The 25600-nt window shown below is 54.3% G+C and overlaps 1 protein-coding gene and 1 long non-coding RNA gene across 2 annotated transcripts; both read left to right on the top strand.

The window, feature by feature from the left end:
- The first annotated feature begins 344 nt into the window (after window positions 1-344).
- LOC133217346 (uncharacterized) lies at window positions 345-13527 on the top strand. The gene is made up of 3 exons (XR_009726861.1): window positions 345-437; window positions 9974-10100; window positions 13326-13527. It is a non-coding gene; the product is annotated as an uncharacterized LOC133217346 (long non-coding RNA).
- An 895-nt stretch (window positions 13528-14422) lies between these two features.
- Window positions 14423-25594, top strand: LOC133217345 (rho family-interacting cell polarization regulator 1-like; the record flags this gene model as incomplete). Its single annotated transcript, XM_061362743.1, is given in 8 exon segments — window positions 14423-14670; window positions 14745-14788; window positions 15007-15132; window positions 15320-15468; window positions 15703-15853; window positions 16940-17131; window positions 17569-17690; window positions 25168-25594. Coding segments are annotated over 8 exon segments (1272 nt in total), but the record flags the coding sequence as incomplete, so codon positions are not given.
- Window positions 25595-25600: the final 6 nt, after the last annotated feature.

The following is a 25600-nucleotide window of genomic DNA, read 5'->3' as shown; positions in this document are numbered from 1 at the left end:
ACGGTGATCAAACAACCAAGAAGCATGCACGACAACTAAAGGTGAAAAGTTCAGGCCCAAGGAAGACTCGTTTACTTCATCTGGAGACCCTTGCCCACGACCACCAGGAGGCACTGTGCATGTGCAAAGGACCTTTGAGCTAATTATAATACGAAGCGGGGATAGGACATGAATATGTATAGGCGTATTGTGTAACCTAATGCATATGTAGTACTTTAGAGGATAAAAATAGAGAACAACATTGGGGCACGCATGCGTTTGGAGGAGCAATCCCCCATGCTCCTCAGCTGAATAAAGGCATACCTACTTTACAATTTTAGCAATTTCTGGAGTCTATCCGCGTATCAGTTCCCCGTCCATAGGAGTGGAACAAAGCGGATGCACCGATCCAGGCCTGCTCACACCCTGCTCCTTGTCCCCCGCCTCTCCTGGGACATGTGAGTGCCACTGACACCTCCGCACCCTGAGACACACCACCAGTCACGGGGTGGGGATCAGTGGGGAGCAGAGCTGGTGGCTTTTAGCAAGGTTACACCCTGGGGGGGTTCACCGCCATCTGCCTCCTGGAGCTGTGCCGAAGGTGCTCGGTGACGGCGTGAGGGTGGGAACGAGGATGTGGCCGAGGGGCTCTGCTCCTCCGACCCATTGCTTTGCTGCTCCGAGGGCAGCTCCACACCCTGCAGCGGGGTCCAGAGGCACCCATAGAAGGAACCAGTATGTCGGAGCGAGCACCCCTCACCCAGTGTCACCTGGTGTCCTGTCCCTGTCCCCCCCCCCCCCCGCACCTGTCCGGGATGTGTTTCTTTGCTCATGGGTTTGGGATAGGGCCGCTTATTTGCAGAGGAGCTGGTGGTGTGAGCCATGCCCTGCCCACCTCATATCCCTCCGGAATGCTGGGCAGGGGGAATTTGCCTGTGTCCATGTAGGGCCATGATGCCAGAGACATCGGTCCCGGAGGAGAGGCTGCATCCATCTCTCCTCCATCACCCTGGGGGCGTGACAGGACAGGTGGGGTTCTCCTGAGGGACCTGTGTGCTCCATGTCAGCTGGCTGCTTCCTCCTCTTCCTGGGTGACTGAGGGGAGGAATGCTCGGAGGAATTAATGAGACAGATCTTGCTGGCCCGATCCTCCTATCTCCTAGCCCTCCCCAGCCTGCCACAAAGTGTTTGGGAGGGCCTCACACCATTAACTCTTTCCCTGACGCACCTCTGGCCATCCCAGGGCTTGCAAACAGCCTCAGAGGGTTTTACCTTTGCCAGATTCTCAGAGAAGACTACTGAGGCCACTGGGAAGACCTGGCCTTCCTATAAACCCTGTGTTGGCCGAAGACCTAGCTCCTGGATGGTGGCTGAGGAGCAGCCTTGCTGCATCCCCAGACAGGCTGGGGTGTCAGGCTATGAGGCTGTGCAAAATCAGGAACCCACAGGGCTTTCTGCTGGGTGGTGGAGGTCCGCAATGCATCACTGCAAGCCCCTGGAGCTGTGGTGGGAGCTGGTGTGGTGGTAGCTGAGCCCCCATAGAGAACACAACATGATGGGGTTGAGTGTGGGAATGCAGCAGCCATAGACAGGGCAGGGATGGGGGTGCTGGGATGGACAGCAATGAGGTGGGTGTTGGGGTGTGACTGGGGGATAACTGTTAATCTGCAGCAAGGATGGTGGTGGGGATGGAGGCATCTCTTCCCAAACCTTGTCTGAGGCTTCTGGCCAGCACTCCCACTTTGCCCAGGGATCTGCAGCTTGGGTTGCTGCAGGGTACCTCAGTTGGGCATCGTCCAGTGCCTGCTGCTACCCCAAGAGGAGCTGAGCAGTGGCACAGGGACATTTCCCAGGGATGCCACCATGCTGGACTCCAGCCTGCACTGGTGGCTGTGTCTTGGTGGGCACTGGAGCTCCTGCCATGGCTCTAACTTAAAGGACAGGACCTGGGAGACCCATCGCAGGCAGGGAGCTGGCATTTGGGGTCCCCAGGGAACACTGCAGGCAGCCCAAGGCCTGGCTCAGCATGGGTTGAGGCCATTGCTAGGCTGGGATGAGCTCACTGCCTCGTGCTTGAGGTTATTCGTAGGGCTGCCATTTATATCACTTCTATTTCTGCTGCTGTGTGGAGACTCTGTGAGGGGGAGAGGGCTGGAGGCTGCCACAGCCCTGGTGCCCGGATGCGGGGCTCCTGGCCTCTTGGCAAGGGATGCTGCTGGTGGCCTTGGTGCCAACCTGGCTGTGGTTGAGCCTGGCTTAGTACAAGGGCTGGTCCTTCTCCAGCCCTCAGGGCATTAACCCTGCAGATAAAACTCTGCACAGGATCTGCAACATTGGGCTGCCGGGAGGTTTTGGAGCTGCTTTGCTGATTTCTGTAAAAACAAAAGTCAGAGGGGTTGGCCGTAGCTCTGTGATGGGGGATGAACATCTGAAGCTCTAGGACCTGGCTTTCCCAGACCAGGACTGGCTCTTACCTGGCACATGTCACTTGGTCATTCACTGTGGTTCTCCTTCAAGTCACAGCGGTGACATGAGGAAGTAATTTTGTACAATGAGGATGGTGAGGCACTGGGCCAGGTTGCCCAGAGGTGGTGGATGTACCATCCCTGGAGACATTCAAGACCAGGCTGGATGTGATTCTGAGTATCCTGGTCTAGCTGAAGATGTCCCTGCTCACTACAGGGAGCTTGGAGTAGCTGACCTTTGAAGGTCCCTTCCAACCCAAACCATTCTGCAGTTCTGTCTTTTTGACAGAATTGAAACCTCCTGGCCCCTTCTAGGTCTCTACCATGGCCAGGAGCTCTTTGGCTCCTCACCAGGCTGGTGCTCATGTGCAGGCACTCGCCTCCTCAGCCTCTTTTGCCAGCGGTGACTCCTGCCCTCTGTGTGGCCACTGAAGCTTCCTGTGCCCTTCTGTGCCTTATTCCAAGTTGCAGTGACATTCCCAGCCATGCAAGGGTGTCTGTGACATGCTTGTCCAGGAACAGCCTGAAATAGTTTCTTCATCACCTTGGCCTCTGGTGCTGGTGCCAGCAGGGCTTCTCCAGGGTCTGGGTGATGCTGGGCCATGTGCCGGGCACTGGCTCTGTGTGGCTGCCAGCACGGCAGAGGCTTTGCAAAAGCTGGGCAGTGCTGGGGGCGATGCTTTTCCTTGGTGAGAAGCAGCAAAGTGTGGAAAACCAGGTCATGACACCCTGCCCATGGCAGCCGCTGGGTTGGGACTCTTTCCATCAGTGGGGAGAGCCAGGGGGATGCATCCCGACCAGGCAAGGGAGGAGATGTGGTCGTCATGCAAGTTCTTGAAGGCTGGGGTGGAGATGGGTCCCCCCACACCATGCATCACAGCATGCTGGGCTTCTGGCTCCCCTCCATGCCCATGACACACAGGCCAGGTTGGACAGGGCTTGGAGCAACCTGGTCTAGTGGAAGGTGTCCCTGCCCATGGCAGGGGGTTGGAACTAGATGAGCTTTAAGGTCCCTTCCAACCCTAACCATTCTAGGATTCTATGATTCTATGACACTGGCATGGAGGCTGCAGGCAGGCGGATGATAAGATGGTGCCGTTTGCCAGTCCTGGAATGTTTTTTCCTTGGATGCAGCTCACCGGCTCTTCCCCAGCTGCTCTCCCGAGGCTGGTGCTGTGCACCCATGTGGGCACCCACTGAGACACCCACATGGGCACCAGGACGAGAGTGTGCCCTCTTTGGTGGTGACACTGCAAGCCCCACCTCACCAAGCCTGGCAGTGGCTGGCTTTGGAGCCACGTGCCTGGGTGCCCATGGAAGGGGAGCAATTACACCCTACAAGGGGACCCCCAGGTGCATCTCTTCCCCTGTGGTGTGCTGGGCCCATCCTGCACAGACCAGCAAGGAGGGGACCAGCTCTGTGCTGAGGGAGCAGCCCCACAGCTGGCTCACCCCCTAGGCAAGGGGTTAACTGTGTATGGGAGCACCCCATCTCTGTGAGCGTCCCCAAGCCTCATGCCACAGTGCTTTTACTCCTGAATCTGGCCTGACCTCACTCTAAAAGCAGCAGCAAACAAGAAAGGAGCCTGGAGGGAGGTGGCTCTTCCTGTTCCAGTGACATGGTAACTGCAGCCCAAGGACACTGGAGCTGGATGGGGTGCCAAGCCTGGGTACCCTAGGACTGGGACCTGTGCAGAGACCTATAGCACTGGAGGAGGGTGACGTCTGTGCCACAAAGTCCTCTGGTTGATTAGGGCATCCCTGTGCCCTAAACAGGGAGCTGTGGGGCTGGGAAATGCTGCTGGGTTAGCATGGAGGGCAGGTGGGTTTGCCACACTGCCCTGTGCAAGCTGGACTTCATGGAGAGTGGGACATCCTTGGTTCCCATGTGGGAATGTCACCCAGCATCTTTGGAGAGCCCTGTGAGGAAGCCCTGGCTGAAGCTAGCCCCTCCAAGTCTTTGGAGACCCTGATGACACAAACTGGGTACTTCCGATCAAGAAAACCCTTTTCCCAGCAGCTCTTGGGTGTTGCAGGGTGCTCACAGGCATGCCAGGAGGATGCAATTCAATGGAAAACCCACAGCAAAGCCACATCAGTCTTGCATCTCCCCATCCCAGGATCTGGCAGCAGCCCTGCTCTTCCCTCTGCTTTAAAGCAACCTGGAGCAGCCGGTGCTGGTGGGGTACCTTCTCTCCAAAGGGGACAGGCATCCATCCTTCCATCCTTCCATGTCCTCCCGTTCTCCATCCTCCCATCCCTGATTCTCTGATGGAGCTGCTGCACTAGGCAGTGATGTCAGCCCTTGGGCAGGAGAAGTGTGGGAGGAGACAGCCTGGGGGGGGCCCTGCACACAGGCAGCCAGATGTTTGGATGGATGTCATGAGAGAGTCACAGCCCAGGACGCTGACCCTGGCCCGAGGGGGACCTTCTGCCACAGCCCACTATGAATGGCAAACCCAAAGGGACAGAGCTCCATGACAAGTGTGGGTCATTTGGGGACCCTCAGTTGTGACATGGCTGGGTTGGAGGGACTTTTTAGGGTGAGCAACTTCCCCAGGAGGAGAGCTTTCCCTGACAGGGGCACTAGGGATGTGGGTACCCCCTACCTGCAAGGGACATGGTTGTCACCACAGGGTCCAGCAATGGGGTGTCTGTGGCAGGGTAGGACCTGCCATTTCAGACCCAGGCTCTGCATCTCAAGGCAGGAGAGGGGCCATGGCTGCCTGGGCACCAACTCAGTTTTCATCCCCTTGTGCCCCCATGTCTTGTTTGAGACTGTGCTAATGAAGACAAACTCCCAGCTCGATGTTGAGCATCCCCAGCATGCTGGGCTCCAGGAAGCTGGGCAGAACTGGGGGGGTTCTGCTCTGGGGCTGCTTTTGTCCATGGAGACCAAGTTGCTCGGGTAGGATTTGTGGAGGGGAAGCTACTGGTACCCAGCAGAGCACCCTGGAGATGAGCAGGTAGGGGTGAAGATGGCATAACTTCACAAGGTTATAGCAATTCCAGGAGGATCCTTCTAGAGGGTCTCAGCACTTCTGAAAGGGGTCACAGCCCATTCAGGAGCAGAGTCTGGTGCCCCATGCTAGGCTACAGTCCCATATAGCAGGACCTCCGAAGCCATGGGGATCCTGGCTGGGTTCTTGGTCTGTGCCTTTGGTGGTGGGGAACTTGTTTCACTAGGACCATGGTGGTCCTGGGCTGGTTCTCAGGAGCCATCCTAGAAAACAGGTTGGACTTGAGCTCAGCCAGGCACTGGGGAAACCCCCAGCTCCAGCAGTGGCCACCTCCCTGGGTGCCAGCTTGGGGCTTGCCATCCCACTGTGGCTGCAAGCTGGGATCCCATGGGATGGGTGGTGGGGTGGGAGGGGGGGAGCCAGCTATGAGTATCTGCCTGTGCTGTGTCCTTCCCTTCTTCAGGGATACTGCACAGGATAAATAATCACTTCCTCCAATTATTCCCTTTCGCAGCTCCTTCCCTTTCCTGCTGCCCTCCCACTTGGCCCAAGGAGCCATTGGCCTCCCATGGCTGTGAGGGTGTATTCTGCTGCCATAGACCCAGCACCCATCCAGCCCCCAAACTACCATCCCCTGCTCCGGTGGGGACTGCAACGTTATGGCTGCAAGTTTCTCTCTGAGTCACAAGAAGCTGAGATTCCCTTCACTGACTCATCCCATTCCCAAAAAACCCCAACCCCCCTCCTCACCCAGCACTAGGAGGGTCCTGCCTGGAGGAGAGGCAGAGCGTGAGGAGGTCAGGGAAGAGGCAGCTCCCAGGCTCCCTGTGACAATGGCATGCGTCCCCAGATGCTTGCATCCTGTGTGCTGGAATGAGGGATGGTGGGAGGGAAGAGTTGCTCCAGAACCAGGAGCCAGCCAAGCGCCATCCTGGGGCCAGAAGGGGCTGGTGGGGGGCTGGGGAATGATCCTGTGTCAGGGCAGCAGGGACACAGCTGTGCAAACACAGATGCAGCAGCTGGGCTGGAGTAAGCTGTGCCATGGGACAAGTTCACAGGCTCCTGCGGCCAAGGCTCACCCAAGGGTGCCAGGTTGTGCCATTGGTGTAGGGTGGTGGGACCCCATGCTTGCCACAGACACTGTGGGCAGGGTGGACACTGTAGCATGTCCTCATTGGGGGATACTAGTACTACACTGTGCTGGGGGAGGTAGCCACAGTGCCACTAGCATGGGGACCACAGCCCAGCCCTGACAGTCCCTCCTGGGGGAGCCCCTTGGGTTGCTGCTGGATGGTTGTGGATGTTGCTCCCTGAGGTCAGGGGTGCTGGAGGCTGCTGGTTTGGCCACCCCATGCATTGCTGTCCTCCAGTGAGTGATATTACTGGATATGCTAGTCCCAGGGCTGTGGGGCCAGGGATTTGGGGGGAGCCAGTTTGGGGTGTCTCTGACCAGGGCAGTGTTGATAAACCTGCCAGAGCCACCTGAGGCTGGTGTCTGAGTGTCAGAAACAAAAACCAGCTGGGACCCACCCAGCCAGTCAGACTGCCCCCTCTACCGATTCCACCAGCATTCTTGGGATCCCAATCATCTCCAGAGCACCAGGAGTCAAAGAGAGGAGCTGGCAGCCAGGCTTGGAGAGCCCCGGGGTGGGCTTCAGCACCCTGTGCTGTGCCACCCATCCAGCTGCTCACATCTGGCTGCTGCTCTGCCCTCTTGGCCAGTGCCTGTGGGCAGCGCTGGCTGAGGACAGACAGACAGACCGACTAGCAGGATTACAGCGCAGTCATGGCATGGGTGGTTTTGGGGGTTGTTTGGGAGAGAGCCAGGTCCTTGGGCTGGAGCACAGGCATATGGTCCTGTGAGCAGGCTCATGGCACTGCTCCCTGTGTCAGCCCAGGAGCCTCAGGGTCCTTGAAGCATGACCCAGCCTCTGAGGTGCCTGGGTGCATGGCTGGGCATTGCTCTGACTCTGCTGGGGAGGTGTGCTGGGGCATTGGTCCCCTGCAGCCCCTCCAGCGTCCTTGTCCCCCTGTGATATCCCCAGCATCCTTTTCCCCAGTGTGGGCTCCTGCCTGGGTGACCCTCTTTAGAGCACTCTGTCCCCAGACAGTCATGTAGGCTGGGGAAGGATGATCTGGCAGGGCTGTGCTCACCCTGTAGGAGCTTTGACCTGCCCCACTTGTGGAGAGCAGGGTTTTTGGGGTAGTGGGTGCTTTCTTTTCCATATAGATGGTTGGCTGTAATGCCCAGCTGGGGCAGCGAGCACCAGTGCCATGGGCCTTGCTTGCTCAGTGGGGAGGAGATTAAAGAGCCCTGCAGAGGGTAATCTGCCCAGGGCCTGCAGGTCAGCCAGGCTGCCATGGATTACAACTCCTCCTAATGAATTTAACTGGGACAGTGTTGTCCTGGAAACTGGAGGGACTAACACCAGGATAACACCAAGGTGGCAGGACCCACTGAGCAGCCCCATGGTCCTGGGCTGGGACCTGAGTGCCAAGGGGGAACCAGGTGGATCTGCTGTATCCCAGCTCTGCTGGGATGGAGGTTCTTGGTGGTGTCTGGCTTTGACTCTGGACACCCCTGGCTCATCCCAGGTACTATGAATGCTTGTTCCAGGTTGGCATGCAGGGAGGTGACAGCATGACTGCAGGACGCTGAGGAGCACAGCACCAGAGCAGTGCCTACCAGCAGCCAAGCAGGTCTGTGCTGGTTTGAGTTGGGCTTATTCCCATTGTGCCAGGGGAAGGAGTGGGGATGTCATTGGGATCCAGGACAGTGCCTGTGTCCCTGTGCCATCCCTGATGCTGCTGGGGCCAGGGCCTTGCTGCTGGCCATGCTGGGGTTGGCTGCTGGGAAGCTGTGTGTCTCTATGGCCCTGCCTGGCCTTCCCATGCAGGGTGTGTGACTGCTGGACACTATGTGGGATTGTCCCTGGCAGCTCCTGGCACCCCAGCCCGCAAGTTGGCCCTAGGGGTTTGGCAGGGAAAGAGGGACTGAGTTGGTGTCAGTGGTGGATGGGATGAAGTGGAGCATCCATCAGCCTCTGCCCTGCAGGCTGGGCTCCTCCATGTGCCTGGCTGGTACTACTGGGGTGGCAGGGCCAAGAGGAGCCCCAACTCCCCTGCTCTTGCCTTGAGTTTTGGCCTGCAGAGATGTTCCCTGTGATCATAGAATCCCAGAGTGGTTTGGGTTGGAAGAGACCTTAAAGCTCATCCAGTTCCAACCCCCTGCCACAAGCAGGGCCACCTTCCACTAGACCAGGTTGCTCCAGGCCCCATCCAACCTGGCCTTGAACACTGCCAGGGATGGGGCAGCCACAGCTTCTCTGGGCAACCTGTGCCGGTGCCTCACCACCCTCACAGGGAAGAACTTCTGCCTAAGAGCTCATCTCAATCTCCCTTCTGACAGTTTAAAGCCATTCCCCCTTGTCCTGTCCCTACAGGCCTTTGTCTAAAGCCCCTCTCCAGCTTTCTTGTAGCCCCTTTAGGCACTGGAAGCTGCTCTAAGGTCTCCCCAGAGCCTTCTCTTCTCCAAGCTGAACCAACCCAGCTCTCTCAGCCTGCCTCCAGAGCAGAACTGCTCCAGCCCTCTCAGCATCTTTGTGGCCTCCTCTGGATTCACTCCAACAGTTCCACATTGTGTTGTTGCCCCCAGAGCTGGATACGTGACTGGAGTGGGAGAGTGTGGCAGCCAGGTCCGGGCCCCAAGACTCAGAAATCTGCTTAGTTCTGGCTGTGGCAGGAACACACAGCTACCAGCAGTAACTGCAGGGCTCCTGGCTGGGTCTCTGGCAGCACCAGGAGCAGAGGGCAGGGCTGGAGCATCCATGGGGCTGGACATGTGCTGCCTGCGTGGCCTTTACAGGGTCTGGCAGGGAATGGCTTGGCCTTTCCTTCCTGACACGGAGCTCCTGGCAAGGCCAGGGACTTTCCAAAGTGCTTTGTTGTCCATTGGCTTCCCTCCTGGTTGCTGAAGTGAGCGGAAACAAGCACAGAGACAGCAAAGGGGTGGGCAGCAGCATCTGGCCCCCTGCCCTTTCTGCCCCTGCCACAAGTGGCACGGGTGACAGCGGGACATGGGACAAGGTGTTCAGGAGGAGGTGGTTTGGCTGGGGCGCAGCAGAGGGTTTGCCATGTTTATGTCTAGGAAGGGCCATGGTAAGCACTGGGCATTAGCCCTTACCTGTGGCTCCCAGGGGGCCAAGCTGGGACACAGAATCATAGAATGGTTTGGGTTAGAAAGGACCTTAAGTTCACCTAGTTCCAACCCCCCTGCCACAGGCAGAGACACTTCACACTAGACCATTATCTCCCAAAGCCCTGTCTATCACTGCTGAGTGCTCATGGTGTCCAGAGCCCTGCTTCACTCAGGACAGGGCACCCATAGCATCACTTGGGGACAGCAAGGTCCTGCTGGTGCCACCAGGAGTGTCCTTGGGCTGATCAGGAGGGAAGGCTCCCAGCCCATGGGTGTTGTAGCCACCCTGGTCCATGGGTGCTGTTCTTGGTCCCTGCCTGTGTGCGTTTCCCCACCCTGCTGCTGGTGACACCTCTCTCTTGTGCCCCCAGGGAGGCCCTCCAGTTCATGCTCAACAATGTTGCTGTCTGTGTGCCTGCAGCGCTGAGTCCTCGTCACCAAGATCAGTAGGAGCCAGTCCTTCGCCGGAGTGAACTTAACAGCCAACCAGCCCTTCAGGTAGGAGATGGGTGTTCATGCTGTCTGCCACAAGGGACAGGGATTGGGAAAGGCTTGGGCAGGGGCAGGTGGTGGGACCTGCTGTGCATCCTGAGGCACCTTCTCAACCCACTGTAACAGCATCTCCCTCCAGGACCTTTGTGGTACTCAGGGGATGTTGCACAGTGGGGTCTGGAGGGAGCATTGAGGCCAAATGGGAGACAGAGCCCATCACCCCAACCCTCCGCTATACTGTGTCCCAGGCTGGGTGAGAACCCTGAAGTCCATGCCACAAGAGCATGGAGGGGCAGGTGTAGCTCACCACCATCTCTTAAGAGCTTCCCTGTGACCATCTCATCATGTTTAATGATGTGGTGAAGGAGCTGGGGTGGCTTTGAAGCATTGTGTCCTGATGGCCTTGACATCCTGCAGAAGCTGGATTGGGGTTTGAGTGCTGGTGGGAATCAGGTGTTCCTCCAGGTCACTTCAAACCTGTTGCTGAAAGGTTTTATTGGCTGCCTGCCAGCTGTGTTGTGAGGAGCAGCCAGTCCCTGCTTATCCTTTCTGGACACTGGTGATGTTACGATCCCATCATCCCCTTCCTCTTCCTCTCTGCTGAACCTCATGTCAGTGAGAACCACCCCACATGCTGCTCATCCCCACCACCCTCCTCTGCACCATCCCTAGCTCCTGGCTATCCTCTCACAAGTGGTTCTCAGGACATGGGTGTTCTATGGCTTTGGGTTGTGGGACTACAGCATTTTAATGTTTTTAATCCCTTCTAGCACCCCACCAGCCTCTTCATCTCCCAGTGCACCCAGTGGCTGGTGTCCTGGGTTCAGCAGTAGCAGTCATTCTTCTCCTTCTTAGTATCTGGTGCAGTGCTGTGTTTTTGACTTTCAGCCTGGGAACAGCGCTGATAACACCGATGTTTTTAGTTGCTGCTCAGTAATGTTTACTCTGACCAAGGACTTTCTGAGTCTCATGCTCTGCCAGGGAGGAGGGGAAGCCGGGAGGAAGCAGAGACAGGACACCTGACCCAAACTAGCCAAAGAGATATTCCATACCATAGTATGTCATGCCCAGTATATAAACTGGGGGCAGTTACCAGGAAGGGCTAGATCACTGCTTGGGTCAGGCTGATTATTGGTCAGTGGGTGGTGAGCGGTTGTATTCTCTTCCCTTGTTATTTCCCTTGTAATTATTATTACTGGTGGCAGCAGTAGTGATTTTGTGTTATACCTTAGTTACTGGACTGTTCTTATCTCAACCCGTGGGAGTTACATTCTTTTGATTCTCCTCCCCATCCCTCTGGGAGCAGGGGGAGGAAGGGGGGAGTGAGTGAGAGGCTGCATGGTTCTGGGTTGGCAGCTGGGCTTAAACCACGACACTGGGGAAAGCAGTGTCACACTACTTTGCCAGGCTATGGGCACCTTCACTGGATAGGCATAAGCCCAAGTAGAGCCTCCCCATGCATGGGAGCAGACCTCCAGCCCTGCTTAGCTCTTGTCCCCAAGTCCTGTCCAGCCTCAGGGCCAAGTGACACTTTTCAGACCACCAGCACATCACTGGATCTGGAGCTGCCAGAGGGGCCTGCTTGGGGACAGGGAAGAGGGAGGACTTTTGAATGCCCACAGCCAAGTGGCTAGTGGTCAAATGCTTGTGGGCAATGCCTCCAGGGGCCCTGAAAGGTGGTAATGAAGATGGACAGTGGAGATTAAGGGCTTACCCATCACTCTAACTTAGGAAGAAGCCAAGACATTCCTTTTCCCCCACCAATGATTTGGTGAAGTCTTTTGGCTGCTCCTGCAAAGAGTAGCACAGGATGGGAGGTCTGGCCCACATCTGGGAGCCAATGATCCCATGGTGTCTCCTGGGCGCCAATATACTGGGAGGAGGAAAGGAAGAGCTGGTCGGAGCGGGGTGTTGCTCGCTGGGCTGGGAGCGACTCCATTGCACAAGGCAGGAAGGGTGGTGTTCGGGGCCCAGTGCTGGGTCAGCATCCTTCAGTGGGTAGCTCCGTACCACGGGTTTGGTGACATCTGCAGAGGTGTCGCATCAGTGAAGATGTCCCTGCTCCATGTCCTGACGGGGTGACAGGGCTGCATGTCCACAGGATGCTCCCATGCTGCCACCTACTGGGATCCCTGCCTGCCCCTGGGAGCACATGGTGGCAGGCCAGCAAGCTGATGGTGGCATGTGTCACCGTGCCCTAGTGCCCACACTACAGGGAGAATCTCCATGGCCCTGACAGCCTGAGGTGCTGGGGGTGGAGCAGAGCATGGCCCCTTTGGAGGGTGGCCAGGGCTGGAGATGTCCCCACGGGCACTCCAGGAACACAACTTGGCTCCAGCTGGTGCCAGCTCCTTTTGCCTTTCTCCCCCCAGACCTCTGCAGAGGCTACCCCAAGCCACTCTTGGAACCTGCTGGGACAGGGTGACCTTCCCACTCTTCACCACTACCAGCTTTGGGGGTTTCTCCTTGTCCTTCCATGGCTTTGGGGCAGCCAAATGCACTGGAGGGGTTGCAGGCATGTGGTGCAGGCAGCACTGCCCAGCCTCACAGCCCCATCTCGCCCAGTCCCACTGGTTAGACTGGAAGTCCTGGGAGAGGCAGGCAGGTCTGAGCAAACCTGGCCTACATATCAGAGCTCCTTCTTGTCTCGAGACAGGGTACCCAGTAGGCTGGGGCACCCAGGAGGATCCCAGTGCTGTGTGCTGACCCCAGCCACCCCAGTTTGCCTGACTCTCTCCCCAGGAACTTCTCACCCTTTACCCCCGCCATCTCCCGCAAGACTCGTTCTAGAGTCAGTAGAATGTTCTCAATGTCCCACAAATCCCCACCACCCAAGGTGCCTCAGCCCAGCCGCCTGGATGAGGTTTATGAAGCTCTCAAGAAGGGCCTGACGTAAGTGCTGGGGCTCCCCATGGCTGGGTGGTTAGAGGCAGGGAGCCCCTGAGGGGCAAGGGGACAGCTTGCCATGTGGGTTGGGGTTGGCAGCTCTCTACTTTCACCAGGCAGGGACATGCCAGGTCTTCTGGGTGCAGTGCCTTGGGATCCCAGAGTTGTGTGGGGTCCCACATCCCACCATGTCCCATGTAGAGGCACACATGGGCTCCCTCGCCTGGGTGCTGGAGTGGGGAGTAAGGATGCAGGGCCACATGTACTGGGTTGGTGTGGGCAGTAGGTGGCAGGAGCCCTGGACACAGCATCCCAGCCTGACCCTCATGGTGTGGTTGCTCTCAGAGCCTACCTGGAGGTGCACCAGCTGGAATTGGAGAAGCTCAGCACCCAGATCTGAGAGTCCAAGAGGAATTCTCGCCTGGTGAGTGTTGCTTGGGAAGACCCTTATGAGGGACAGTGATTTGGGCAGATGGTCATGGGCACATATGGGGCAGCTCATGGTCCATCTGTGTCCCTGTTTCTGTGGAGATATCAGGGGCCAGCCCAGGCTTTGGTGTTGGGCTGCACCGGGTTCCTGTCCTACTGTCATGTACTCTCCAGCCCTGGCTGGGTGCTGGACATGCTATGGGTGGTGGGTGCAATGTGCTGGGTCTCCTTGGGTGGGAAAAGCTGGCTTTGTGCTGTGTCTTATCCCTCTCCTCTCTCCTCCAGGGCTTTCTCTATGATCTGGATAAGGTAAGGGAGATCAGTGCCTCACCCCCCTTGTCTTCCCCTTCCTAACAGCCAGGATGTACTACTGCCAGCCCCTCTCTGCTTGTGCTGCCCTGCTGCCTGCAGGGTGGGGTGGGGCTCTTTGGGCATGGTGGGTCTGGGAAGGGATGGAGCAAAGGAAGGCAAGGGCTTGTAACTTGCTTCTTGCAAACAAAAGCTGTTGCTGGTGAGTGCTGAGCTTGGGTTAGCTCTGGAACTGGGAGAAGAGCACCCTGGAGCTTTGCTTGTCTTCTGGGGGACACTCTGGAGCAGGGGAGGCTGGAGGATGCTGCAGCACATGGGTACAAGCACAGCCTCTGCTCACTGCCACTGCCACCCTGCACCTCCCAGGCAGGGCAGGAGGCCAGGACCTGTCCCAGCCACAGCACAAGGAGACATCAGGGCACACCCTGACCTGCAGCTCCTTTGTGGAGGGGTTGCGCTGCCGATCACACCGTCTCCTCTGCTTTTCCATCAAGTGAAGTCAATCAAGGGCTTCCTGCATCGCCTGGAGTTTCGTACTAGCAAGGTGAGAGCTGGGGACCAGGATCACCTCAGTGCAGCACTGGGATGGCCATGCTGTCCCCCCTGCCCTGCCCATCACCACATCTCGGGCCTGTCCTTGCAGATAGATGAGCTCTACGAGGCTTACTGTATCCAGTGGTGGCTTCGCGATGGAGCCTGAGCCCACAACATGGTCAAGGCTTACAGCACGGGCTCACCAGGCAGCCGGGAGGCACATGAGAGCCTGGATGAGGCCCGCAAGGGCTGCAGGGAGTACATGGAGGTGAGGCAGCTGGCGGGGCTGGGCTGGCAGGGTGCTGGGTCCCATGAGTGGTTGCTGATGGGTGCTGTCCATCCATCTGTCCCCAGAACATGTGTCTGTTGGAGAATGAGCTGGAGAGCCAGCTGGGAGAGTTCCATGTCTGGATGAAAGGTAACATGTCCTGCTCCATTCCTGGCATGCTGCCTGCCTGCTGCCTGCTCATGCCCCTCTACCTTTTCTTGCAGGACTGGCAGGCTTTGCCTGGCTTTGTGCTGGTGACCAGTATGAGGTTGGTGGGACTGTATGGGTTGGGATCTGCTCTTCTCTTTCCCTGTGGTCCTTGGGATGCCTGGGAGGTGTAGGCAGGTGCTGGTGTGGAGGGCATGTTGCAAGGCAGTGGTGGGTGTCATGGTATTGGGTCCCCAGCCATGCCTGGGCACACACGGAGAGCACCCATCACCCCAGTGTTGTACCCCCCCCCCCATACCCACGCCTCTGCACCCCCAGATTTTCATGAAGTATGGACGGCAGCAGTAGAATCTGTGTGGCTGCATTGAGGTGAACAGTAAGCAGGTGTGGGACAGCGAGGAAATGGTTTTCTTGCCCCTCATCACCAAGTTCCTCTTCATCAAGGTACAGTGCAGAAGGGGGCAAGGATGGTGTGGGCCAGCTATCACCCTGCAGGGCTTCCTTCCAGGACCTCACTTCAACCTCAGTCCCCCTGGGGTGGTGGTGGATCCTGGCACAATGCATGGATGCAAATAGCATGGTTAAGATGAGGACCATGGCTTCATCTCCTCTCCTCCCTCTCCTTCTCCAGGTGACAGAGCTAAAGAGCCTGGCCAACCATGTTGTGGTGGGCAATGTGTCCTGCGAGACCAAGGACCTCTTTGCAGTTCTGCCTCAGGTAGTGGCTGTGGATATCGGTGGCTTGGGCACCCTCAAACTTAGCCTGGAGGTGACCTGGAAGTGAGTATCTCAGCAAGCATTGCTGGTGGCACATGGTAGGGCTGGGGATGCCTGGCATGGCATGGCAAGGCAAGAGGCAGCCTTCCCTAGGCTCTCTCCCATCCCAAAACTGGGTTGCAATTATGGAAAATCAGAGCTGGACTGGATGGGGTCCTAGTGTCCTGCTTGCTGTAGAACAGGGTTAAGACCTCCCCGGCTGGCACACAACCCTCACCTCCCTGCTCTCCTCTCCAGCCCCTTCGACAAGGATGACCAGACTTCAGCAGCCAACACTGTCAACAAGGCCTCTATGGTGAACAAGAGGTCCTCTACCTACAACCAGAGCCCACCCGACATGCTGTTCCTGCAGGAACAGGCTTTCTATCTAACTGTGGTGCTCAGAGAGGTGGCTCATTGAAGGGGATGTGATCAAGCTATGTCCCAGTGGGTGACACAGGGGTGGGCAGCTCCTCTCCATCCATCCAGTCATGGCTTTCTGGCACTGGTGCCTGTTCCTCCTGCGTTCACAGCTCCTCTCAGCCTGAGAGCCCAGGGTGGGCAGCCGACAAGCACAGTTGGTCCTTGCTGGACATCTTTCAGGAGACGCTCTTTGAGAAGCTGTCTCAAAGCTGCTCCTGAGGCGATGTCTCCTTAGCCAAGCTCGGGAGATGGCTGCAGCAGGGTTGTTGTAAGTGTGAGGGCTGGAGCTGGCCCATAGTGTAGTCAGAGCTGTGCGCATCCCACAGTAGCTGTAGTTGCTCCTTGTTTCCTACTCACCAGCCTTTGCTGATCCCCAGAGGCCTGATCCTGCTGGGATGGGGTCCGGCTGTCCCTAGGGAGACAGTCCTCAACTTAGGGGAGCCTGTGATGCATGGGCTGGCCCTGCTTCTCTGTATGGCATTAGTGAGTAGAAGGCTTGTCCATATCCCTGCACTGGAGGTTTGGTGTGCTGTGGTGCCAGTGTGATGGTGCTGGCATGGCACCAGTGTGATGCTGTCAAGATGCTGGTGCAATGCTAACATGGTGTTGGCATGGCACTGTGATGGTGGACTTGATGATCTTAAAGGTCTTTTCCAACCTAGTTGATTCTATAATTCTATGACTACTGGGGTGACATTGGTGTGATGGTGATGCTGCCCCCCATGAGCTGGTGCTGGAGCAGTTGCTGTCCTTGCAGCCATGCTGGGTGGTGCCCCTCACTTGGCTCCAAGTGTTTCATCCCATCAAGGCTGTGCTGGAGCTGCCCATTCTTCTGGGAAGCCCTTGGCACCCCAGGGCTCCATGGGGTGTATAGCTGTGTCTGTGGAGCTGGAATCACCCCTGATGTGGGGCAAGATGCAGGGCTGGAAGAGGCAGCCATGGTCTGCCAGGTACTTGCTGCCCATCCTGCCATGCAGCAGAGCCAGGGCACTGGTGCCCTGGTGCCCTGGTTGAAGGGAAGGCAGCCGGAGGAGTAGGAAGATCTTGTCTAACACCATATTCTCTTCCCCAGAACTTGCTGAGGTGCCAGGAGGAGATGGAGAATGGTATGTCCTGGTCTGTCTCCTCTGAGTCCTCAGATGACTCGTCCAGCCAGCAGCTGCCCAGCAGCATCCACCATGCTGTCCATAAGCCCATCGTGCAGCCAGAGCTGCAGGCCTTGGCACTTGCCATCAAAATCTCCTTCTTCCAGCAGCTGCAGGAGGCCAAGCCCAGCACTGGGGCCTGTGGAGACAGTGTTCTCACAGGAGAACGCATAATTGGTGCAAAAACTGAATAATCCTGAAAGATACAGCAAGGCCGTGAGAGGCCCGAGGAAGCTTAAGCAAGCAGGATAAGAAGAAGCTGTAATTCACTGAGTTAATGAGAACTGTGGGCTGTTGGCAAGCTTTCGAGGTCAAGTTCTCACACCTCTGCTTAAACAATTGTGTGTTAGTCGCTAAGGGTCTTCAAGACATGCATCCAATCATAATATACCAAATCACTGTAAGTGCCTGTAAGAAATGCTATATAAGGAGTTAAATCTTTGTAATAAATTGGCATTCGCTGATCACATTGATCGTTCCTGCATTGTCCATGACTCCCGCGTCGACAAATGGTGCCCGAACAGGGACCCTCAGATCGGTAACTTGTGGCATCAAGTTTGAAGGTCCGATCAAAAGAAGAGGGGGCGGAGAGCCGGTCGAAAGTCAGCGCTGCCCCGGTGCTGTGGAAGTCAGACGTCTGCAAACAGTGGAGTACCTGTGGGATCTCGCCCTGATCAGGTGAGCGGCCAGGGAGGAGATGGGGCACTCGCCTTCTGTCCTGGGTTTAGCAGTGGCAGTCATTTTTCTCTTTCTTGGTAGCTGGTGCAGTGCTGTGTTTTGACTTTCAGCTGGGAACAGAGCTGAAAAACAATGATGTTTTGGTTTGGCCAAGGACTTTGTGGGCCTCATGCTCTGCCAGGGAGGAGGGGAGCCGGGAGGAAGCAGAGACAGGACACCTGACCCAAACTGACCAAAGAGGTATTCCATACCACAGCACGTCATGCCCAGGATGTAACTGGGAGTTACCCGGAAGGGCTAGAGTGGACTGCAGGGTTGGAGGAGGTATGGGTCGGTGCTTGGTCGGGCTGGGGGGGCAAGTTATCGGTCACCTGGTGATGGGGTGTTGTATTCTCTTCCCTTGTTATTTCCTTTATCATTACTATTATTGGTGGTAGCAGCAGTGATTTGTGTTATACCTTAGTTACTAAACTGTTCTTATCTCAACCCGTGGGAGTTGCATTCTTTCTGATTCTCCTCTCCGTCCCTCCGAGAATAGCGGAGGGCAAGAAGGGGGGGGGGGAGGGGGGGGGGTGAGTGGACAAGCTGTCTGGCATTGGTTAAACCACGACAATTCTTTTTGGCACCCAGCGTGGGGCACGAGGGGTTGAGATAACGACAGATCTGACCGGATTGATAGTCACTCGTCACAATGCTGATTTATTGGCTCTCAGAGTTGTTCCTCTTGATCTCACAGCTTCAGAATGTTGTAACTTACTTAGAGCCGGTATTTGCTGTGTTAGTGTTTCTCAAGTGTGGGGCTCGGGCTAAGGTCTTTGTCTCACTGTACTTTATGGCAATAACTTGTAATACGGGCGGGCTCCAGCAGCAGCAGCGTGGGGTGGACGTGGCCGTGGACTGGTCCCTGGCCGTCCGGCTGCTCCTCACCATCCTGGCCCTGGCCCTCGCCCTCACCTCCGTCTGCGTGAGGCTCTGGGGAACCGAGGGGGTGCAGCCCCAGGAGCCGGTGGCTGCTGAAGCGGCCCGGGAGAGTGGCCCCAGGCACCAAACGGGAGCGGGACCGGAGGCCGGCAGGGAGCGGCTGCCTGTGGAGGAGGTCAGGGCAGTCGAGGAGTGGAAGGAGGCGGCTGCCGAGCAGCGGGAGAAGGCGGCAGAGGAGCCGAGCCCCACGGCCAGGCCCAGCCCCGCGACGGCCGAAAGCATTCCCTGGAAGCCGCCCGCCGAGCCCCAGGATGACGCAGGAGACCCCGCAGCATTTCCCAGTAGGGCAGAGGAGGAAGAGCTGGACTCAGGAAAAGAGAAGCTGGTGATGGGAGAGCCGGCAAGCACAGCAGCTACACCAGCCCCAGGGACAAGTACAGCAGCATCGCTTGAGAGTTCTGAAAGTTTTGGATGGCCTTTGGGTATCCTTGGGACCTGCCTGCTGATTGTGATGGGGATCAGCATGTTGGCACACACACAGAGTGTGTTTTACCCAGCACCATTTTGTCTGATATAAAAAGTTAATCAGAGTCGGGTTTGGGTCTTGTCTGGGGTTAGACAACGATATGGGAGGACCAAGAAGTTTTCTCCAAGACTGGAGAGTCATGAGTGGCAGGGCATATGGGACAGTATGGGCAAATATCTAGTCCACTGGACCCCTCCAGTGCTTTGGAAACATTGGAGATGGAAGGACAGTGAATTATTTTGAGCCTGGTGGGCCCATGACCCTTAAGACCATCAGAGCAGAGATGCAACATCGAGATGGACTCATGATCGAGGGGTGGACTTAGCAATGGACCCTATTGCCCATGTTATTCATGTATGTGAGCACTGCACATAGCCTCTCGTGCTCTGAAAGACTGTTACAAGAGATGGAGCCTAACATCATGGACCAGATGGACACAACAGCTTTATAGGGACTGGCCCATGCACTACGATGAGAGTGCACTTAGATAAGAGTGATGGTATATTGAGAATGTGGGATCTGAGCATGATGTGAATGGTATGGAATAAGGGGTGGATAATGTCCTGGGTTTAGCAGTGGCAGTCATTTTTCTCTTTCTTGGTAGCTGGTGCAGTGCTGTGTTTTGACTTTCAGCTGGGAACAGAGCTGAAAAACAATGATGTTTTGGTTTGGCCAAGGACTTTGTGGGCCTCATGCTCTGCCAGGGAGGAGGGGAAGCTGGGAGGAAGCAGAGACAGGACACCTGACCCAAACTGACCAAAGAGGTATTCCATACCACAGCACGTCATGCCCAGGATGTAACTGGGAGTGACCCGGAAGGGGGATATAGTGGACTGCAGGGTTGGAGGAGGTATGGGTCGGTGCTTGGTCGGGCTGGGGGGGCAAGTTATCGGTCGCCTGGTGATGGGGTGTTGTATTCTCTTCCCTTGTTATTTCCTTTATCATTACTATTATTGGTGGTAGCAGTAGTGATTTGTGTTATACCTTAGTTACTAAACTGTTCTTATCTCAACCCGTGGGAGTTGCATTCTTTTTGATTCTCCTCTCCGTCCCTCCGGAGTAGGGGGAGGGCAAGAAAGGGGGGGGGGTGAGTGGACAAGCTGTCTGGCATTGGTTAAACCACGACACCTTCCAAAGAGGAACAGGCAGTGATGGAGCTCCTCCACATAATTCTCTCTGAGAGGACTGCAACATGATAGCGCCGCCTCACAGAGGCTGTTAAAGTGGGCCCGGGATCGTGGCTTTATCCCCACAGAGCAAGCCACCTTTGAAGTTTCTGAATGGGAACGTATAGGTCAGGCATTGTGGGATGAGATTAGTAAAGGGACAAAGGAAGCCCTGAAGTATTCATTACGGAGCTTGATAATTGAGACTTGAAAGGAAATGAAATCGGAACAGGCAGCAGTGGAATCTGTTTTCCTGGCTGCTGCTCCTTCACAAAGTCAGTCAGAGGTAGAGAAGAGTGCTACGTCTATGGTATTTGCCCTCCCTGTTGTGCCTGGCACGGAACCACAGAAGCCTCCTCTGTATAAGGGGCAAGATAAAGTGAAACGATGCTCGCGTCCGAAAGTACAAGTGCAAACGCGGTCACCTTCGACCTAGAGGAAGAAGACCCCGAATCAGAACTGGAACCAGACCCAGAGTCTCTGGCAGAACCGGACTTGTACCCATCCCTTCCTGATCCTGACTAAGACTCAGACGGTTCAGACAGTTCGGCTCGTCGGCAGATGCGAACCAGCCTCAGTGATGGTCAACTGCGACAGCTGCTGAAGAAATTAAAGTATTGGAGGCAAAAGAAACCTCCAAACCCTCTGCCCCACCCTCCTACAATCCAGTAGTAAAGAAAGGGGAGTGTGAGGGGGGTGTTGGGCACGGGGTAGGGGATTATGGTAATAACCCTGCTAAAGGTTGGCATGGGATGATCAAAGATGAAATTGTTATGGGGGAATTTTCGACTATGGGTCCCTCGACATTCCCGGTGTTTAACACTCCACAGGGGGGAAAGGAGTGGGAGGCATTGGATTTAAAGGCAGTAAAGGAGGTGCGTCAACCGGTAACATCCTACGGGTTAAAATCATCGTATACTCAGGCAATTATCGCACATATTTTTTCTGCATATATCTTAGCACCATATGATATCTGTATGATAGCTCAATTGTTGCTTACTCCCCACCTTCAGATATGATTTAAAGTGAGCACAGCAGAGGAAAAGGCTGGATGCATGGCTACTGCCTTTTCTGCTGCTGTTAAACCCCTTTTACAATCAGGTTAGGACAATCGTGAGGGTACTAAAGGTATGAGATGTTATAATTGTGGATGGATGGGACATTTTAAAAAGAAACAGTGTACTGTAAAGAAAATTAGTTCAGCAGCCGCCGCCCCCCCCAGTAGTGTTACTAGTTTTGCAGATAAATGTATTAGATATGACAAATTTGGACACAAGACAATTGAATGTCGTTGCTTTGCAACCTAGCTTGCCTAGCCCTTCAATGATACCTCAGGGTTGGGATTTAATAGTAATTGATTTAAAAGACTGTTTTTTCACAATTCCTCTACACCCAAGCGATTGTGAAAAATTTGCTTTCTCTGTCCCAGCAATTAACAAAGGAGAAGCTGCTAAGAGATATGAATGGGTTGTTTTGCTTCAAGGTATGAAAAATTCTCCTGTTCTTTGTCAACTGCATGTTGCCTGACTATTGCAACCAATCCAATAAAAACTGCAAAAATGTGTTATCTATCACTATATGTATGATATCCTAATTTCAGGCAAAGATTTAAACAAGGACCATCTGCTCTACCTGCTACAATCAGAATTAGGGAAAGCAGGACTGGTAATTGCACCAGACAGAGAGTAGCGTGAAGCCCTTGGAAATATCTCGGGTGGATCACTTCCGGAACTGAAATTAGGCCTCAAAAAGTTAAAATTGCCACACAGATAAAAAACTTGTCTGATGTGCAGAAACTGATGGGTGATATTCAATAGATCTGCCCTTTGTGTGTAATCACAAATGATGATCTGACTGATCTCATGCCCCTTCTAAAGGGTGAGCAAAAAAAAAAAAAGCAAAACAAAAAAAAACCACCAAAGTTCTATTAAAAGCTCAGAATGAGCAATGAGTTTGAAACAGTTTTTGGAAAAACAAAAAATGAGGGAAGAAGGACTTACACCAAAAGCAATGATACAGAAAGCTGTATATGTTATGAATTTTTTGCGATTGGCAAGAGATTTTAATGACCCCCCCTTGCTATAATACATGGTCAGGCATTAGGTTCAGGTTATATGACTGAAACTCTGGGTATTCTGGTCCACTACCAGGATTTGGAAACTGGCATTTGGAAAGGTTCTGCGGAAGTAAAACTAACTGGTCAAGGTAATATGTCTGTAATTACAGATTCTGGTCTACAGTGGGTGCCAGCTCGATGGGTGAAACACTGGAAAAAAGTCAACACTGCCCCAGGACACCACCCTTGTCAATGACAGAATGAACTGAAATTTGATCTTAGGACATCCATTTTATGGATGTTTTCAGTCCTTCTTAAAGTGAAGGGAGCAACCTTTTTTACGTTAAAGTAAAAAAAAAAAAACAAAAACAAAACAGAAAACAGAAAACAAAGCCCAACACCAAAAACACCCCCACCCCCCCACCCCCCTCCCAACCTTCACCGGTTGCCACTGTGGCTGCGAAAACTGAGGACAGAGATGAAGATGATCCTTTTGAGTCAGGCCCTATTGACCCCGAGAAGGAGCCTGTGCACTGCTCCTAAGGTTCTGATGCCTGATAATTCTGATGCTGACCTGGATGGTCCTTTTCACCTGGAGCCTATTCATCTGGAAAAGGAGCCTGATTTATATCCCCCAGATCCTCATGTTAAATGCACAGCTGTAAAGGGAGAAGTGAGACCAGTGGGGGATGCAGGTGTATTGTGTGCTTTCCTGGTGGTGTATGTTCTGCATCAAGACCCGCAGTGGGAAGGTCTCTCGTATGCTCTTATCAGGAGTATCAGGCAGACTGTGATGGTCTGTGGACTTATATACAACTCATTTAATACATTCTCTCTGTGATACTCATGTACTAGAAGCTGGTAAAAATAAGTATGTCCAGGTTTCTATCGACCTTTGGAGACCTTTATAAATACTGCTGGCCGCTTCTTCCAACATAGTCTGGCCACCTGTGTCGGAATGAGTGTGCGTTTTGGTCAGTATAAAAGCCCAAGCCTCATGCGATGTGAGGGAGGCAGAGCCTCTGCGGGGATGCCCGCTAAGGTTGAGCCTTCCACCTCTCACTGCAATGATGCTTCTCAGAGCTGGTTTTCTTGTTAGTCTCCACAGGGTCCTTGTGCCACGTTCTGTACGTGGGATTGTGTAGTGGAAGTAATGATTGTTGGGATTTTGTGCTTCAAATGTTGTAGTTGTGTGGACTGTGCTTGTGGGATCCCATATATATGTGTGTGTGTGTGTGTGTTGAGGGCAGACGGTGTTCTGTGTATTTTTTGTTGTTGGGTTCATGTAAAAGTTTCTAATAGATAGTAGTTTAACATTTCAGACAAGAAAGGGTTAATGCAAAAGTGCGGTTGCCGGCAGGTATTTATGGTTGCAGGCAGCTGTAGCTGCTGCTGAGCAGGCTGGTGTTTGTAGCTGCTGTGCAAAGCAGGGTGAGCAACCTCGGGAAAAAAAAAAAAAAAAAAGGGGCAATGATGCGGCGAACTCCTCATTTAACCTGTCTACTTCTCAAGAACTGATAACCTGGAGGAGGGGGTGTATTTGTGTCCTCCTGCCTACAGGTCCATGGCAACTGCCTACAGAGTTTGTCAAGTCTTGCCATGAGCTGGACAGACGAATGGAGGAACCTGATGCCTCAGCTGCAGGAGCTGAACGTGACTACCCCAAGCAGAATGAGATAGAGGAAGAGAAAAACCAGTGATTGCTAAACATCATTTGGGGGCAACTGAAAAGTAACAGCTTGAATATGTTTGTTTGTAAAGTAGCTATTGTTAGAGGCTATGATTTTGTGTATGAAACCACCTGTGTTTACTACACCTTGTGTTATATGGATTTGTCACTTGTAAAAGAGATGTTAGAGTATGCAAATTTGTAGTAGCTGCTAGAAAATGCTAAGGCAAAAAATAGAAATATTCTAATACAGTGGTAGTGTTATAAAGCAGGTAATGGAACAAATTAAGCGGGTGGGAGAATTCCACTGGTAAGAAATTTCTTTGGCTAGTCCCTTGCTGGCATCATCATTTTCAATATGCTGCTGCACCCTGTAATAGTTACTCTGCTAATGTAAATCTGTGTGTGTGCCTTGCCATAATAACAACTTGTTATTAGGTGAAGCAGGTGAAACTGCTTTGACAACAAGGTGCAAGGACTGAGGCTGACCAAATGCCTGCTACCACAATCAAGGGCAAGACTGGGTTGGCCTCTGTGTCTGCCACCAAGAAGAACCTTTAGCTCCACTGCTGGCTGCAACCCAGCAGGCGTGGAGCGGTGGGGACACATGCCATGCCAGACCTTGATGTGAAGGATGGCCTCCCCTTTTACCAGAGAGCCATACGGCAGAAAAAAGTGGCAGGCCCAGTAGCCTGTAGTTGGCATATGTTGAAAATATGATCTAGCCCAAATCCCCTGCTCAAGTAGGGTCATCCAAAAGATACATAAAACAAAAAGGGGGAGATGTGGAGACAGTGTTCTCACAGGAGAACGCATAATTGGTGCAAAAACGGAATAATCCTGAAAGATACAGCAAGGCCGTGAGAGGCCCGAGGAAGCTTAAGCAAGCAAGATAAGAAGCTGTAATTCACTGAGTTAATGAGAACTGTGGGCTGTTGGCAAGCTTTCGAGGTCAAGTTCTCACACCTGTGCTTAACGAATTGTGTGTTGGTTGCTAAGGGTCTTCAAGACATGTATCCAATCATAATATGCCAAATCACTGTAAGTGACTGTAAGAAATGGTATATAAGGAGTTAAAGCTTTGTAATAAATTGGCATTCGCTGATCACATTGATCGTTCCTGCGTTGTCCGTGACTAGCGTGTCGACAGGGGCCAACATTCCTGCTGCTGAGAGCCGGCTGGAGAAGCTGGGCAGCCGCAAGAAGGAAGTGGTGGTCAATGGGCACGTGCCCTACTCCTGGACTTTGCGACACATCAGCGAGGACAGCATGGATGCTGCAACGGAGGCCAAGGTTGTGGAGAGACCCTGGGAGATGGCACACAGACTGCCGGACATGGTAACTAGCAAGCAGGATGTGGACCCTGTCCCGGGTGCCTTGGTGGCAGTAGTGGCACCAGTGCAGGACAGGGGTGCTGAGGCCAAGTCCCATGCCTCCGTGGTGTGGGCTACCACCGGTAAGGCCAAGCTCGTGCACAGCCATGTGTCAGCATGGGGTGGCTGCAGCACTGGCATCACTGCAGCACTGGCACAAGTGTCCATTGAGACAAAGGGGGACAAAATCACAAAATGG

Source organism: Neopsephotus bourkii, unplaced genomic scaffold, assembly GCF_033783945.1.
Source record: "Neopsephotus bourkii isolate Nb327-2 ecotype Australia unplaced genomic scaffold, CSIRO-AGI_Nbou_v1 NB_1137, whole genome shotgun sequence".
NCBI classification, from domain to species: domain Eukaryota; kingdom Metazoa; phylum Chordata; class Aves; order Psittaciformes; family Psittacidae; genus Neopsephotus; species Neopsephotus bourkii.
Note: the sequence above shows the minus strand (reverse complement) of the source record. Positions and strands in the feature narration are given on the sequence as shown.